This window comes from Mustela nigripes, chromosome 12 (assembly GCF_022355385.1).
Source record: "Mustela nigripes isolate SB6536 chromosome 12, MUSNIG.SB6536, whole genome shotgun sequence".
NCBI lineage: Eukaryota > Metazoa > Chordata > Mammalia > Carnivora > Mustelidae > Mustela > Mustela nigripes.
In genome coordinates, this window is record NC_081568.1 from 146,786,559 (window position 1) to 146,805,020 (window position 18,462).

Sequence of the window (18,462 nt, forward strand, 5' to 3'; positions counted from 1 at the left end):
AAGTTGAACAGAGAGGTTTAAAAGCATTTCAGAAATTAAACAGCTGGTAACATGCATGGTCTGAGAACCTGATCCAGGCACTGTAGCTCTGGGGCACACATGCCTCCCTACTGCACTCAGCTTCCTCCTTCATGGACACATTCTGGAGGGCCACTTGGCTCCAGATATGGGGCAGATATGGCTATGGGTGGGTGGGGTGGGTCCACAGCCTTGCGACCGTGTTGCAGGCATGGCTTTCTGTACCCACATCCTCCACAAAAAGACCTTTCCTCGGCCCTGGGTTGGCAAGGTGGAAAGGGTTCGGGTGCTCCTCTAGCCTGAGAGTACAAGAACCATGGGTTCGCAAAGGCCTATCAACCCTTGGATATCTTGAGGGCATGGCCTAATAACCATAGCAGGTCCTGGACCTGGCCACATGAGAGTAATTACTATAAGTGCCCTTCTTGAGGTTTTCCAAAAGCAGAGAGGTGGGGCATCTGGGTGGCTCAGTTGGTTAAGCGTCTGCCTTCAGCTCAGGTCATGATCCTGGAGACTCAGGACTGATCACTGCATCTGGCTCCCTGCTCAGCAGGGAGTCTGCTTCTCCCTCTGCCCCTCACTCTGCTCCTCCATGCTTTCTTTCTCTCTCTCAAGTAAATAAAATCTTAAAACACACACACACACATAGAGAGAGAGAGAGAGAGAGAAAGCCAAAGCTAGTAGCTAGAGAAACAGCAACAGCCAAGCATGGTACATACACAGTGGGTATGTATGCACACATCTAAGTACTGCTTTCATGGGACTTAAATATGGAAGACAGGTATTGCAAAATGAAACACAAATAATGAGCAAAATAACTGTAGTTTGTGGGAAACGTGTTTACACAGATGGGGTACCACAAAAGAGTGTGAGAGGCCTAGCTGTAGATTGTGTGGTCACACTGGGCTTCACTAGAATTGACAACAGATGCAAAGCACAGTTCAGTGAGACAGGGAAAGAGGTTCGGACACACAGGCAGGAACAGTGTGGGCTGGGTAAGTGCCATTAAAAAGGCGGTGGAGCCCAGAGTCAGCACTGGTGTTAGCAGCGTGAGCTTCCACAGGAAGAGACAGGACCACAGCCCAACCAGCCCCTGCAGTGAACTTGGATGGTGCTCTAAACACAAGCCATTGCCAGGGGTCAGGTTTTGTGCTTCAAACTCTCAAGCTACAAGTGGTTGCTATTGATGAATAGATTTTACCAGAGCATTGGGGGGCTTGGGTGGCTCAGTTGTTGAGCATCTGCCTTTGGCTTAGGTCATGATCCCAGGATCCTGGGATCAAGCCCCACAAGGACTCCCTACTCAGGGGGAAGCCTGCTTCTCCCTCTCCCACTCCCCCTGCTTGTGTTCCCTCTCTTGCTGTGTCTTTCTCTGTCAAATAAATAAAATCTTTAAAAAAAATTTTTTACCAGAGCACTAATACTGGGAAATTTTCCAATTAGTTTGTTCTTTCCCAATTAATTTTCCTTCCAGTGAATAAGAAAATTCCAAATTTAGAAGAACTAAAATGCGGAAACTTAAAAGCCACGTAAGTTTTGATTGCTAATTTATTTCAGCAATATACTTCAACCAAGGTACAGCATTGCTCACTGTTACCTAATGCTATCATTTCTAGCCATTGTGATAGTGGGGAAAATGGGGGTATAAATATTTACAGGCAAGGATATACCAGATTCCCCCTGGTGCATTGCCTCAGGCTCTTCACCAATCATTCTGGGCCACCTCCCATTCCAGCCACCAGTGACTTTGTCCATACCACAGATCCAGCCACAGGACTCACTTGTGTAAACACTTCCATGGCTCCTCCAGGGCCAACCATGGGAAGCAAAACCTTCAAGACCCTTCACAACCAACCCATATAGAATTCATATTTTTATGAGGGAAATACAGCACAGCTTTCTCTATAGCTTTCTCAGTTTTCAAGAAGGAATGTTATTTGGGAGGTCTTAGATGGAGTCTTGGTATTGGTCACCTGAGGGGTTTATGTAATGAGTGGGGTCTGTTTGGGCATTGACTGTTAGGGCTGGGAGGGTGGATGCTGGGAAATGGGGTCAATGGTGTGGGCATCTGCAGGGATCAAGGTGACTCTGGCTGCAGCAACTGTGGGAGAGGCTAATTATCTTGGCCAAGGTCACTAACTAGCATGGCAGAGCTGCCATTGATCTCAAGAAGTCTTAACCTTGACATTATACAATTTCTAGATATGAAAGCTGACTGAAGGAAGTCTACAGTGTCAGGGGCAAGACAAAGTCTGTGCCCCCTGGAAATTTCCCTGTCTGGCAGATTGGGATTGGAAAAAACAACTCGGAAGTTGATAGTATGGGTAAGTTCAACATTCAAGAGCCCTGGTAGAATAAGCTAATAATACTTCAAATTGGCCAGACTACATCAGTGAACAGCATGTGGAGCCAGACCCATGTCCTTCCTGCTATTTCTGTTTCTGAATCTGCATGCAAATATGAGAATGAATCATAGCCAGACTCCGGGTGCCAGGAGAGAGCAGGGCCCATAGCAGCATCACTATTAATGGGGAGCACTGGTGCCCCAGAATGATGATTTTGATATTGGTGTGCGGGATGGAGGGGAAAGACACAGGAAGCAGAGACTAGTTAGCATCCCACCACAGTAACCCACAAGAAGCAGGAAGGCTCACAGTGTCCAAAACCAGCCCCTTCACTAATCTGTCTCTCTACACCCTCGACTACCTTTCATCCAAGCCTCCTCTTGGAGTTTCTGTGTTCAGGGCTATGCCCCATCTTGAGTCCTCTCTGTTCCATAAGCTGAAAGATCATCTCTGAAACTCCCAGTCTTCTACAGCTGTCACTACTCTGTCCACACAGCAGCAGGCTTCCCTTGTCAAAGCTGGGAAATGGAAAATATCTACACCTGGGAATTTTTCATAAAATTCCCAAATGACGAATTTGGTGACGCCACTGAAAAATGGTGTCAGTATAGTGGAGATTTCTGAAGAGGTTTCATTCTGTAAAATGATGGTGGGAAGATTCACTTGGAATTGTGTACTTTATTCCAGTTTAGAAGAAGTCTTGCAAATTGTTGACTACATTAAAAAAAAAAAAAAGCAACAGAAAATGCAAGTTAAACTTCTGGGAAAAGTTGTATTTATTCAACAAGAAGTCAATGAGTGAGAGACAATGAAAGTAATGAGCTTGGGGGAAATTTCCAAATAGCACAAAATTTAATAAATGGGACAGAGCCAAACTGAATGTAATAGATGTGTTGAAAAATTCACACTGGTGAAAAGATAAAAGCATATAGTTAACATGAGAGAGGCCCTCCTTATGCAACTCTCTACACATTGGACACAGACAATATCCTTACAAATTGGTGAATTAAAGTCTATATCAAAATGTAATCTTCCTCTGCTTTAGAGAATTCATGCTGGAGAGAAACCCTGTGGTTGTAACATGGGAAAGCCTCCAATACAGAGCCCCATTTTCACTGAAACACAGAATTCATACTGGGAAGAAATCACTCAGAGCAATGAATGTGAGAAAGCCAACAAGCACAGCCCAGTTCTTACTCAGCAGCATAAAAGAAACCAACACCTTATAAATTCCACAAATTCGAAACAAAACAAAACCTTTATTCAGGGGTTCAACTTGATTGACTGAATCTCAGAGAAGGCAAAGCAGTGCATGTAAATAGAATAGTAAATAGTAAATGGGAAGACCTTCAGGAAGTTGTCAACCCTGCACTGAACCTCAAATGATCCTTTTACACACTGATCATAGAAAAGCCTTCTCTGGGAGTCCAAATTTAGCATACAGTAGAGAACTCATAAAGGAGAGAAACCTCACAAGTGCACTAAGTATGATCACATGTTAGTAACAGAGGATTCTCCACCACATACAAAATGGCACATGCTATAGAAATCATTACAAGTGGACTGAATGTGAGATGCCCATAAGAAGGAACCAGAACCTGCCTGTGGTCAAGCATTCATTTTCACATCAGAGACACCAGCATGAATGAATGTGAGGAGTGTGTGAAAGTCTTCAGCAGGAAGCCAGGACTCTAAAGCAGAAACCTTACACTGGGGAGAAACCCTCTAAATGTTCTACTAAGAAATCATCCAAACTCTAAGTCACAGAGTTCAAAGTGGGGAAAACCACTAAAAAGTTTTTAACTAGAAGTCAATGCTTATTGAACATCAGGGAATTCATCCCAGGAGAAACACTAAGAGAAAAACAACAACAACAAAAACACAGAAACGTCTTCCTTTGGAACTGAGAGCTAACTGACTCTGAGAGTTCACATAGCAGAAAAACACTCTCGAAGCACTAATATGGTAAAGCCTTCAGCAAGAGAATACACCTCATCACGTTACATCAGAAAACCCACACAGGAAAGCAGCTCTATGAAATAATGAATTTTTGGAAAGCACTGAGCAATCAATAAAACTTCCTAATTCACAATGTGGAGAAACCATAGAAATGCAAAAAAATGTAAGGAAGGAGAATATGTACACCAAAAATGTTATTCTGAGGAGAAGCCCTATTAACTTAAGGAACACCTGGTCCCAGGGACAAAAATCTATTTATGCAATAGAGGAAGAGGAAAAAGCCTTTATGTTGCACGAAGGTTCGTTGACCTTCAGAATCAGTTCTGGACATCAGATACTAGAGAATTCTGAACTGATAAAGGAAAAGAGCCAATTTCACAGATAGAAATTGTACCATAGGGAAATACAATTCCGTAACTAAAACCAAGCTTTTGGAAAAAAAAAAAAAAAAAACCCTCAAAAATAAATGTCCATGCATCTGAAGTCTAAGTATCTTCCTTCCCATGCTTCATGTTTCCCTTTCAAAGGGGACCTCTCAGTAAATGTTGGGAGAGAAAAGTGTGGATATTCATCCTAAGATGTCTACTTGGAATTTATCATCACCAAGGACACAACCCAAAACTCCTGACCATAATCTCTCATGGGCATCAGAAGAGGGCAACTGCTGCCCCGTTGCTTATTCTCACACCGCTACCACCACACAAGTGTTTGGGGGTCATTTAAGGAAGGATGCACAGGGAAAGGCAAAAACTATAGTCCACATGTTGACATGCCCTAGATCCCAGGGGTGAAGGTCCCAAGAAAAAGACCTCAACACAAGTAACCCCGTAGGGTATGTCCCAGTGCCTCTGCTGGCTCCCACGTCCTGTCCCAGGTCGATCCCTCACAGAGCTCTCTCACCTGAGGTTCGATCCCTCAGAGCCAAGCCTGAGTTACTCAGGCCAGAAGAAAGAACCTCAGGTCTCTTGGGGAAAAGTCCCCTCCTCAAAGCCAGCCCTGCATTTCCAGAGTGATATCTACACATTCTTGAATGTTGCACAGTCCGCACATTCTGATGGCTGTTTGGGTAGAACTCTCACTCACGCTGGGCCAAGCCCAGGGGCTTCATCACACTCTCTGAACTCAGATCAGGAAGTGTAAGTTCAGTCCTCCCTAGAGTAGGATCCTCTTGGTAGCTGTTTCCCACCATGAGTAGAAAGTCTGGTCTACAGCAAGTACGTATGATGCCAACAGGCATGGAAAAGCAGGGATGAAGTGTGGTATGTTGGTCCAGGTCTTTCTGGAGGCCAGCCCCATCCTGGTGGGCATGGACTTTGAGGACCCCCTGCTTCTGACTGTTCACTGCAGTCCTGGACTTGTCACAGCTTCCACCGTGAAGCAAGAGAAAGAAAGAACAGAAGGGAGGGAACAACCACTCCCATTCCTTCCCCACTCACTACTTGGGGGCCTCTGTGTCCTCGCCCTTGGGTGGGGCTGCCACTGTTGAGGTCGCCTTGAGGCTCCGCTTCCGCTTCTGCACATTCTGCTCCGGGTGGAACAGGATGACGTAGGTTTTGGGCACATACAGCATGCCAAGGGACACTGACGCACTCAGGCTCAAGGACACAGTCAGTGTGGTGGTTTGGATGTAGATCTGAGCCATGGAGGAAAGAACCGGGTGGGACTCAGCATTTTTCCTTCCCAACCCCACCCCCACATGAGTCTGTGTTCATCTGGTGGATGGAAAGGGCAACCATATAAGCAAAGGCCCTGTGGCATGAAGAAGTGATGGTCATGGTGTGACTCTGACATAGGCAGGACGGAGAATGAATAACACAGGACCAAGTGGACAAGTGACCAAGGGAAGGGCTCATTCACAGTGAGTGACATCTGGGGAAGGGTCCATATGCCTAAAAAGCACTAGAGCATGTTAATGAATGGATGAATGTTTTCAAATGTACACACGAATGAACACTTTGAATGAAAGAGCGAGTGGGCAAACATGAAGGACAGTGGTGAATAAACACGTCTACTATACACGCAAGGAAATCGCTGAGTAATGAGCAAGAAAATGGACTGACAGATGAATGGACTGATGGCTACAGAGTATCTAAAGAAGTAACTGAATGGAAGTAAATTAATGGAGAGGCGCCTGGGTGGCTTATTCGGGTAAGCATCTGACTCTTGGTTTCAGCTCAGGTCATGATCTTGGGTCATGGGATTGAGCCCCATGTTGGGCTCTGCACTCAGCCTGGAATCTGCTTGAGATTCTCCCCCACTGGCTCCCTCTGCCCCTCCCCTGTGCTCACAGACACATTCTCTCTCCAAAACAAGTAAATCTTAAAAAAAAAAACAACAACACAAGTTAATGGATGGTTAGAAGCATGGATGAACACATGAATGAACAAAGGAAAATTGGGCTGACTGAAGCAGCAAAGGGAGACTGACAAATGAATGGATGAGTTTTTAAGTACGTGAATGAATTAACCAACAAGCAGGCATTCATGCATGTGGCCCAACACTTGGGACCACCGAACCCTTCCATGGACAGGCAGGAAACAAAGGAGGCAGTGGAACTGACGGGGGACCCCAGATTACCTTTTCAGCTGACTGGGCAGTGCCAAAGAAGATAGGCACAAAAGCCAACCAGATGATGCATGTGGTATACATGGTGAAGCCGATGGGCTTGGCCTCATTGAAGGTCTCAGGCACGCCGCGGGCTTTGATGGCATACACCGTGCACGTGACCATGAGCAGGAGGCTGTAGCCCAGGCAGCCGATGAGGGACAGGTCCGACATGTCGCACTTGAGCACCCCTCTGGCCTGCTCTGGGTCCACTGTCCGTTGTTCTTCATAGTCGATCACGCTGTGTGGGGGCTGGGCTCCCAGCCACGCCATCACTCCCACCACCTGCAGGACCCAACACGGGTCAGGAACACATGCAGCCTGGCCACCCACCAATGTCTCTGGCAGGTTAGGGTCACCTTGAGGCTCCTGGCCTACTTAGTGGGATGCGCAGGCCTGAGAGTCCCCATGGAGAGGGGAGGACCATCCAGGAGGGAACTGCCTACGCAAAGGCTGGTGGACAGAAGGGGTTGCCGTGAAGATATGTGCTGGCAATATGAGGGCTGGCTGAGTAATGGGCCCTGGATGTCCTCTTCCTGTATCCCAACCATCACCAAGTCCTGCAATATACAGCGACTACAGGCAGAGGTGGCCTACACACAGTCCCTCTGAGCCAGCTTGGGGAAGGAGCCAGTGTCTGTCCCACTGATTAAGGGCTAGACTCAGCAGAGATTCTCTTTCCTAACAACACCCCACCCCTGGCCGCCCAGGGGTAGGCAGTACCATCTCCATTCTGTAGATGTGAAAACACTCGCTTGATCCCATCTAGCACCATGGCAAACCTAGTTCCTTCATATCAAACCTAGTTCCTGAGGACCCATTCCTTCTCCAGATCCTGAGAACTTCTGAACATAGTATAACGAAATCCTGTGGGTATGCAGAGTGAAGCCCAGAATGAGGCACTAAACTGAGTAGAAAGGATGTGAGCTGATGCTGGGTGGCCCTGGAGGTTATCAAAATCAAACTCAAGCACTGGATGTTGTACACAACTAATGAATCATGGATAGTACATCAAACACTAATGATGTACTATATGATGGCTAACTGAATATATATATTTTTAAATTACTGCAAAAAAAAAAAAAATCAAACACAGGGATGCCTGGGTGGCTCAGTCAGTTAAGCATCTGCCTTTTAGTCAGGTCATGATCCCAGGGTCCTGGGATCTGCATTGGGCTCTTTGCTCAGTGGGGAGCCTGCTTCTCCCTCTCTCTCTTCCTGCTGCTGCTCCCTTGGCTTGTGCGCTCTCTCTCTCTGATAAATAAATAAAATCTTAAAAAATAAGTCAAAAGCAAGCACTAATAGGGAGGAGATGGAGTAGCAGTTCCCTCACAGAGACAGAAGACATGACCTTGAGCAAAAGGAAGCTGGGGAGCAGGAATTAAGACACATGCAATGAAGGCAGGACCCTAGAGGGGCTTCCCCTTCATTTGTGCTGGTTGCTCACTGTACAAGACTGTCTGGTATGTTTATATGTGTGGGGGGCATGTAGGGCTGAAATCAAGCCAACACTTCAGTGCCATGCTATGAACCTAGAGCAGGGCTGTGTGATCCCGGAGAAGGGCATGCTTTTTAATAGTTTGTTCACCAGAAAGGAGAACCTTTTTGTGATCCTTCCAGAGGCAGCAGCTCCATGGACAAGGGACTAATAACATCCCACCCACCATCCAGGAGAGCAGTCTGGAGGCTCCTCCTAGAACAAGCTTCTAGGTAGGAAAAAAAGTTGCCTATGAGGAACTCTCATCCAAGGCCTGAGATATACAGGAATAGCAAACAAAAGGGACCCCACCAATTTCACAACCCCTGTAATTGAAAAGGAACTAGCATTAGGGAACTAGCATTAGTACCTGGAAACAAAACAAACAAAGAAAAAAAAAACAACTCCTACAAAATAATAGAAAATAAGCAAAGCACAGGAACAGGCACATCACAGAAGAGGGAACCTCAAAGGCCAGATGCACTAGTAATTAAGTAGATGCAAATTAAAACGAGATGCCATTTCATGTCCACTGTATTGATGAATGACCCAGTAACACTGCAGGTATGCCTCTTTGCAGGGGTTTGGGATTTCCGGAAGGGAGGGTATAATGTGGGGAGTCCAGAGATGAGCCAGGAAGTACTGACTGTCGTCTAAGTACCTCTGTCCTGGGGGCAAAGGGACATTGCAGGGGTTTCGGGCGGGGAAGCAGGGAGGTAAGAGGCCGGAACATTAACAGGTGCTGGACATTGGCCTTCTGGATCTCACAGGGATAGCTCAGGCCCTGCTATCTGCAGAAAGATGGCAACACCTTTCAGTTATGGAGAATTACATAGCCTAAGGTTTGCAGGTAGGAATGAAAGAGGCATACACAGAGCTAGGCAGGGGGAAGGGCTTTCCTGGAGTGCAGAGCGTGCACTGTCCAAAGCAGGCTGAGCACAGGCCCTCCATGTAGCCCTGAGAACTGGCCTGGCTCTACGATGCCACAGTGCCACCCACACCTGTCCCTGAGTGCTACCCTTTGCACAGAAAATGTGCAGTGCTTTCCAGATCATGAGAATAATTTCCAACGTCTAATACTACCACAGAAAACCCCCTGAAGGCACTCTGCTTTTTGCTGCATGTAAGTCATGAAATCCTGGCCATTTGTGGAGCAGGACGCCCCACTACACAGTAAGGTTGCTGGAGCCCATGCCTCTCATCCAGGTTAGCCCAGTGACCCGGCAGCAGGAACTCCCTTTACAGAAACAGCTTCTTTTTCTGCTTGAGAAAAATTATCAGATGGCTTTGCCTTATTTTTATATGGGAGCGAAACTGTGGAAAGCATGTTCCGTGTAGGAAAATAATCTCATTGTTTTTTACAGAAACAGCGCTGGATGCTGGCACTCCCCAGCTTACTGACCCAGTTCCCTCGAGGATGGAGCAGGATGGGGCTTGCGGGAGGAGTTCTGTTTATAGGAGAACAGTGGGGCCGTGGCTCCTGCAAATTTTTTTGTTTAAAACATGGGAGCCAAAACAGAAGAGCGTTTATTGGGTTTTCCGAGTGGAGGACAACCCGCCAGCCCAGCCGTGGTCCCTTCCCCCTTTCCCCCCTCGCGTGGCCCCAAGAGCCCGCGGCCCACCTGCACGGAGGTGAGGCTGAAGGTGATGGCGAGCTGCGAGGTGGGGCTGATGAAGGGCGGGGGCGTGACGGAGCGCTTCCCCTGCTCAAAGATGCGGTAGATGCGGTTGGTCTTGGTGAGCAGGGCGGAGTAGCTGAGCGTGGTGCCCAGGCCCAGGAAGAGCCGGCGGGCGGCGCACACAGCCGCTCCGGGCTCGGCAACCATGAGGAAGGTGATGGCGTAGATGAGGAAGATGCCGGTGAGCAGCACGTAGCTGAGCTCGCGGCCGGAGGCGCGGACGATGGGCGTGTTGTTGTGGCGCACGAAGGTGGCCACCACGGTGGTGGTGGCCATGCTGCCCAGCACGGCCAGCAGGAGGGGCGGTGCGGCCCACGGCGAGGACCAGGTGAGGCGCACGACGGGCGTGGGGCGGCAGCCCGTGTGGTTGCGCGTGGGCCGCATGTCCCCGGGGCAGGCCTCGCACGTGAACTCGTCCACCTGGAAGCGGTAGCCGTCGCAGGGCTCGCAGTGCCAGCAGCAGGGCACGCCCTTCACCATCTTCTTGCGCTCCCCTGGCCCGCAGGGGAGGCTGCACAGGGATGAGGGCACCTCGCGGGTCTCCCCTGACCACTGCAGGGCTTCCACCTGCGGCACAGGAGACGCGTGGGCCTGAAACATCCACCCGGGGTGGGCTGGGGGGTCTGCGCGCCCCTCCACCCCCGCCACCCCGGGCTCCGCGGGTCCGCGCCCACTCACGTCCAGCCTGAGGTTCTCTGCCCACTGGCCCACCGCCTGGTAGCCGCCGCTGTCCGCGCTGCCGTTGGCCGCCTGGTATTGGAAGATGTCGTACCGCCCCGGCGCGTCCCCATTCTCGTTGAACATCACGGGGGTCCCCGCGCTGCCTGGAACGAGAGCCGGGAACCCTTAGCTGGTCCTCTAGTCCCTCCCGGAGAGGCCCCTGGGGCGGCCCAGGATGCAGGGAGGCGTGAGGCACTTGCGCAAAGACGCTCGGAGTCATGGGGGACATCACCTCCCCCCCACCCATTGGAGGTGGCCGCGGTTAACCACCCCCCCGGAAGTAACAAGCCTCGGGAGCACGTGGGGACAGTGGGACCCCAATGCATTGCTGGTGGGGATGCAAAATGGTGCCGTCACTGTGGAAAACGGTGTGGTGGGTCCTCCAGAAACTGGACGTAGGATTACCACCTGGCCCAGCAAGCCCACTTCCAGGCGTATGTCCAGAAGAAAGGACTCAGCTCAGAGCCTCAAAGATGGGTCACCCACGTTCACGGCATCATTCGTAGTGGCCAAAGGTGGACGCACCAGGGGTTGAATAGACAAACAAAATGTTCCCCTATTCATGCAAGGTGATTCTTCAGCCTTAAAAAAGGAAAAGAGGTTCTAACGCCGGCCACAACGTGGGTGAACCTTGCGGATGTTATACTGAGGGAAAGGAGTCAATCACAAAAGGACAAATAGTGCCTGATCCCTCTCACAGCAGGTACGTAGAGCAAGCAAAATCATAGGGACAGAAAGTAGGATGGAAGTTGACAGAAGCTTGCAGGAGGGGGGATGGGGAGTTAGTGTTTAATGGACACAGAATTTCGGTCTTGGAAGATAAAACAAGTTCTGGAGAATGGTTGCACAACAGGGCACACACGACTAAACTGTACACTTAAAATTGGTGAAGATGGGGGCGCCTGGGTTGCTCAGTTGGTTAAGCATCTGCCTTGGACTCAGGTCACGATCCCCGGAGTCCCACATTGACTCCTTGCTCGGCGGGGAGCCTGCTTTTCCCTCTGCCTGCTGCACCTCCTGCTTGCACACTCTCTCTCTCTCTCTCTCTCTCTCTCTCTCTCATTCTGACAAAATCTTTTTTAAAAATGGTGAAGATGGCAAATATGAGCCTACATGTATGTCACCACAGTTTATAGAGAAAAAGAAAGAGCTTAGCTGGCCGGGCCAGACGGTGGGTCCAGACCTGTACAAAGAACAATCAGCCTTGTTTCTTTCAGAGGCTTGTTCAGCCAGTTCGTGGGGCTGGTCTGGGGTGATGTTAAGCTGTGCTATTTAACAGACAGCTTGGCAGGCAGAAGGTGCTCCATATTTGGTGGGAGAACAGTTTTTAATTTTTATAAAGAGTAGTCACTGAACAAGAAGCCTATCTTTCCGCACAAACCAGGAGTGTGGCTTGAGTCTTCCTGGGCCTTTTCCAGACCTTATTCTGAGCCCTGCCCATGTGCCAGGCCCTCTGCTGCTACCAGGGGACAGGACACCATTCTGCCTCTCCCATCCCTTTGATCCTGAGTCAGCCCAGGTCCAGCAGAGAAATCCATGCCAGGGACATCCCTTCCCTTTGGGAGGGGATCTGTCTCTCACTCACCATTGAAGCGGACTGCTCGGATATACTGCAGCAGCATCCGCCCATCGGTGGTCTCCATGGCTGGGCACAGGCCAGTGAGCCCGGGGCAGAGCGCCTGGTGCATGCTGTGGAGGGCGTGGGCAATGGCGTACACCGCGTCGATCACAAACTGCACCTTCCCCTCCTGCTCGTAGGTCGAGTCCCGGCCGATGCGTTCCTCGCCTGTCCTAGGGATGCCCGGAGGAAGTGTGCCCGGCCCTCCTGGGTGCCCCGCCCGGCCTCAGGCCTTCTCCCCGACCTCCCGTGCCACCCCGGGCAGCTCTCACCTGTGCATTTGCGGATGGTGTCATCTGACTGGGTACCTGAGCTGGTCAGTTTGCAGTTAAAATTCTCCTCCCAGAACTCGGCAAACCAGATGTTGCGACGGTTGTTCTCCAGGGAGCGGGTCATGAAGTACTGGTCAAATCCTGAGAGGGAGGAGAGAGGGCGGCAACCATCTGAACGATTCCTCTGTGCCCCTCTACCACTTGCTTACTGTGCAGCTAGGACTGGCCACACGGTCAGCTTCTGGCCTGTGATTTCAAAGCCGTCTGGGGGCTTCAGGGTAGATTGTGCATCCTATTGTAAACTCAGAGCCTCGCCACCTCAAAGACTTTTATGCTGCTCCTTCTTTCCTGGTTGGGATGCGGTGGTAAAGATGTAATGGGAGGAGCTCCCGCAGCCACTTTGTGAATAAGACACCTGAGTCACGAAGGCACAGAGCAACTATGGAGAATGGTGGAACAGAAGTGGGGACAGAGCTCAGGGCTTTGAGAACATCATTAACTCACTGCCCCCAACCTGAAGTGGCCTGTTTTCAGACATCTTATCTGGCGATGACATGACTTTATTGCTAAAACCACTCTCATTCTAAATTGTCAAATGCAACCAAGTGCACTCTAAGGGAAAGAAAGAGCATGCGGATGGGTGGGAGGCTGGGAGCCCCGGAAAGTCAGAGTTCTGAGTCTTTACGAGGTTCTGTGCTTCATTAAAATAGCCTGAAGCATCTTGTCGAGGCATCTTCAGTTCAGGCTTTGGGAAAACGACCAAATCCTGTTGTAAAGTGAACCTCTCTGCTGGGTTCTTCCAGATATTCATGGGTAGGATGGTGAAGGGAGGGAGGGAGGCAGGTTTCATCATTTGATCGATGGGACAATATGTCCCCATCCTCGGTTTTGCTCCCTTTCCCTCCCCCCTCAAATTAGTGTGTCTTGTGCAGAACCAGAAATACCAGGAAGATAGGCATTGAATTAAAACAAAAACAAAAACAGAAAAGCCACAACTAATTCTTGACCCTGTGAAGTGAGGGTGGGCTTTTCCTCCTTTGCCAACTCAAACACTGCTTGCTGGGATGTAGTCACAGAATTTTAGAATCCTAGAATTTGGGAATCCCGGAAGGGACATGGAGCAGGATACACAATTTTACAGATGGGGAAAACGAATGCCCCCCAAGAGGGGATCGTGGGGAGGACAAGCAGGGGCCTGGGATGTGGTGGGAGAGGGCATCCCGGCACTCACCATCTATGGAAGCTCTTTTGGGCAGGATGGTGACGGCCCCCACAGCCACATCCTCCAGGTTCAGGATGGGAGAGGTCTTGGCTCCCCAGCTGTCTGAGCCGACCCATAAGAAGTGACCTGTCAGGTTGGCGTGGCGTGCGGCCTCTAGGACCCTCCTGGTAGGAACAGGGTCAGGGTGAGTGAGGACCGGAGATCCCCCTTCTACTTTCTGTTTTTCCCTCTCCCTCTATCCCATTCCAAACCACTCACCAGACCCTCATTAAGCAGTAAAAATGGTGGGAAAGGAGTTTTGGACACTTGCTCCAGGGTTCTTAGGTAGTAAAGTTTCTAGCCAGGCTCTGGCCCTAGGCTGCCCTCCTGTTCTGTGCACTTGCAGCCCACTTCAAGGAAGAAGGGCCTCCCTTCTCTTGCCAAGCCTCCTGCTGGCCTGGAACCACACAGGCCTCGGGTCAGGGTCCATGACCCCCTGCTGATACCCCCTGCACTACCCCAGGTCTCCTTCTCTGACAGCTCATTTTCGGCACTCAGATCTGCCCATGGGTCTCTCCCCCACTGTGAATGATAAGGACAGGCAGGTATTCCTCTGTGGTTTCCCTTGGCAAGTCCTGGAGAATCTCCACCCACACCCGGCCCGGTTCATTTCTGGGTGCACCAGACAGACAGATGGGAGCCGGGAACGTCTGTAAGGGCAGGAGGGTGGGGGGGGGGCATCAAGAAGAGGGAGGAGGAGGAAGGGAGGATGTGCATGGCTGGGGGATGTGTAAGAAGAGGGGGCAGGGCCTTCGGGGAGAGCCTCTGATAACCACAGTGACTGAATGTGCCGGCTCTACCACCTGATGTCGTCCTCGTTGGCAAAGATGATGATGCCCCTGGCGTTGGGAGTCTCCATGAGTCTCTTGATCACCTTGTTGAATTCTCCTGGCTTCGGTTCCCTGGGAATCTTGATGGACTGGGCAACGCAGACCCCCCCTGGGTGGGGGGATGCCAGAATCACCTCTTGTTCAACCCAAGTACCCACCCACCGGGGCCACCATGGTGCAAGACTGTGATGGGGACCGAATGCTCCGAAGGGGCGCCTACCCACAGAGGCACCATCCAGGCTCCCCACCATGGGCCCAGTGCCCCATCTCATGGCTTTGGCCTTGTCCGATGGCCCCTGGCTCACCCCTGTGTAGGCTCCTTGATGCCTTGGACCCCCGCTCCCAGCTCACCAGCCTCCCGGGAGATCTGCACAAAGGCCTCAACCCCGCTCTCGCCATAGTTGCCCTCGGAGGCCAGTGTGGACACGTAGTTCCATCCCAGTGCCCTCACGATGTCCACCATGGCCTGGGCCTGATAGGAGTCTGGTGGCACAACTCGGGAGAAGAAGTCGTAGCGTGTGGAGTCACTGAGCTCAGGCGCTGTGGAGGCGTAGCTGATCTGGGGTATCTGGAAGGGGGAAGGACACCTGGGCTACAGATGGAGGGAGGGCAGCAGGGATCCAGAACACAGGTTGGGGCACCGAAGTCTGGGATCAGGGCACCGGGGCCCACGTGGGAGAGCCACATGGAGAGCCCCAAGGGCATGGGGAACGCTCTGTATTTGAGATGTGGTCTGATGGAATATGGGAGGTACAGGGGTCTAGGGAGAGGGCAGGGCACACCGTGCACAGTGGTGGCGACTGTGTCCAGGCAAAGGGGAAGTGGAGGCTCAAGTCCAGCCTGCAGCCCATTCAGCTGCTGGGCAAAGGCTGCATTGGCAAGGGGAAATGGAACTCCCTTGTCAGTCCCGGGAGGCAACATGTTTTCCTAATTCACACAAAGGGACAAGTCTGTGTGGGGGAGCAGCAGACCCAGGCAGGGTCAGAGCAGGCAGGGGGCTGGGACGGGGTTATTTGAGTCAAAGCTCCTTCTGGCCTAATGGAGGGGTCTGCTTGCAGCTGGGCTTATCTGTGTGCTAGAGTGATTGACAGCTGGGATTATGGGCTAAGCTGATCCTGGAGAAGGGGGGAGGGGAAGAGCAAGTGTGAAAGGAGAGTGGAGAGTGGAGAGGCTAGCAGAGCAGAGGGGTGAGGTGGGAGCTGGTGTGAGGGGAAGAAGAGAGAGAAGGTTCTGGAAGGAGTGGGCTGAGCTGGTCTAGGGGAAACAGGGATGTCTGAAGCAAGGCAGAAAGAAAGTGTGGCGTATGGAGACATAATGGGAAGAGCAAGAGGGAGAGAGAAGGGAAGAGGAAAAGAGGAAGGGGGAAGAGAAAAAGAGAGACGAGGAGAGAGAGAAACAAGAACCACAAAGAAGGAGGGAAGGTCAGAGTAAGGTCCAGCGTGGTTAATGGGTGCTGTAGCTACTCTGGGCACTCTGGACACTAAAGTTTGATCCTCAGAACCACCTTCCTGTACATGTTGAACTTCCTCCAGGAAGTTTATCTAAAATGCATTGCGATCACAGTGATGCACACACATAAGGAGGTGAACTCGGAAACCCTCAGCCCTGCTCCTGGACCAGGAACAGCAAATCTGGCCCCTGGCTGCCTTTCCTGCACCAGTGTCTTCATTCGTTTAATTTTTAAATTGATAGCCAGGGTCTAAAACATGGGAGTGGGGCACCACCCCTCTCTTGGGCTGATCTGGCGGCAGTGGGCTCTGGACTTGTGGGGGTCCTGCTTCACTCATCTACACCCCAAACCTGGCCCCTGAAGACCCCCGAGTTTGAGATCTCTGCACTCAGCCTAGAGAGGCAGACATAGGGAAAAGGACAGAAACTAAAGCTCCAGGCAGGACAGGGGACAGAGGTACAAATGCAGACAGACATGGGCAGGCAGGTGAGATGGAGACTCTTCCCTGTGCCCCCCATCTCCCCTATAAACTCTCCCTGTCCCAGCTAGAAGGTGTGTCTGTACAATAAGCTCTTGTCCAGGGGGAATCAGGATGGGGGGAATTATATGGATGCAGATGATGGAGGGGGGCCCAGATGAAACCCCTACCCAGCATGGTAGAAACAGGCCATGCCTGGGAGAATGGGAGAAACTCTCAAGAAACACAAGTCCCCTCCCCTAGCCAGATGGAAGCAAAGCCTTCCTCTGGGCTCAGAAGGACAAAGCACAGAGATGCCCAAATGAATGACTACTGCAGAAAACCCCCAAACTCTAATGCCAAAGGCCCCCCAATCCCTGATTCCTGTTGCCCTCCCCCAATCACTGCCCCCCAGGATGCAAGGAAGGGCTGTCCTGCATTTAAGATGGTTCCCTGAAGCTGAGGAAACTACCCTCGCTCCCCACCTCCCCAGGAGTCAGGGGTATATCCTAGTTGCCCCACCAGAAGGAGGGGCCTGATCCCAGGAAAAATTTGCACTCATTTGAGCACTCCCCAGGGCCCGGGGTGAGACCACCACACAGCAGAGTGCAGTGAGTGTGCCCCAAACAAGGACACCCAAGCTAGTGACCAAGTAGGTGCTAAATTAGGAGCTGCCCTGTTATAGTGAATCGCGTCCCCAGCCCAAGGCTGCAACCGCTTCAAGGCAGCACCTTGACCCTCCAGAAGGTAGTTTTCCTTAATTCTCACAAATGGCTGTGTGTGCACACGGCAGCTCTGGCAGGGCCCCAGAGCAGACAAGGAAGGGTGGACCGGTTGGGTTGATGTGGCTCGGGCGTACATCTGGTGCAAGGGTTTGTGAATGTGAGGATTTCTGCCAGGAGATCAGACACCAGCCACCCGGAGGGCGAGGACGGGAGGAGGACGGAAAGAGAGTGCCCTCACCGCAAACAGGCGCAGCACGTTGGCGACCATGATGGAGACGGAGCTGGCCGAGGCGCCGACAACAGCCACGACGCGCTCCGGGGGCGCGGTGCGCAGTGGGGGGACGCCCCCTGGGCAGCGCACGGCCCCCTCGTCGCCGTCGCCACGGCGGCGAATCAACGCCTGCACGAAGCTCAGCGCCTGCTCCAGCGCGTACGTGTCCCGCGAGCAGGTGTCGAGCAGCCGCGCACCCAGGCGCACGCCGGGCAGGAGCTCGGGGTCGGCGTTTACGCGGTCCAGCGCGTACAGCATGGCCTCCAGCCGGTGCACTCCCTGTTCCTTCTTCAGCTGCCCGCACGCCCGGCCTGCCGCGCCCCGCGCGTGCACCGGGAACAGGCCGCCCAGCGTGAGGCCGCCCGCCAGGCGCACCGAGCCCGCCGCGCCCGCCGCGCCCGCCTGCGTCAGCACCAGCACCAGCACCAGCATCAGCATCAGCAGCGGCGGCAGCGCGGCTCGGGCGCTCCCGGGCCGGGCCATCCGCTGTCCCGCTCCAGGGCCGGGAGGGAACAGAACGGGGGAACGCTTTGAGCGCCTGGCAGGAGTCCCGGGTCCTGGGGAGAGGGGAGGCGCGCAATGAACGTCGGCGGAGCCCGCTGGGGAAGAGTTGGGATAGCAATTCGCCCTGCGCTCGCAGGCCTCCACCGCGCTCTCACACCCTAGGGATCTTCTCACTCAGGTCCACCTGCGCGACCGCGGTCTCCACCTCGCCAGCCTGCCTCTCCCCGACGGCCCTGGGCCCCTGGTCCTCAGCACTCCCTAGCCACACTCAC

General features: G+C 52.1%; 1 protein-coding gene across 1 annotated transcript; it reads right to left on the reverse strand.

The window, feature by feature from the left end:
- Positions 1-5,757: 5,757 nt before the first annotated feature.
- GRM6 (glutamate metabotropic receptor 6) lies at positions 5,758-18,169 on the reverse strand. Its single transcript, XM_059416713.1, has 10 exons — positions 17,654-18,169; positions 15,135-15,351; positions 14,757-14,892; positions 13,924-14,078; positions 12,693-12,833; positions 12,388-12,588; positions 10,761-10,906; positions 10,026-10,649; positions 6,900-7,211; positions 5,758-5,955 (listed from the first exon to the last, which is right to left on the reverse strand). Exons 1-10 carry the CDS (start codon positions 18,167-18,169, stop codon positions 5,758-5,760), a joined length of 2,646 nt encoding a protein of 881 aa, XP_059272696.1.
- Positions 18,170-18,462: the final 293 nt, after the last annotated feature.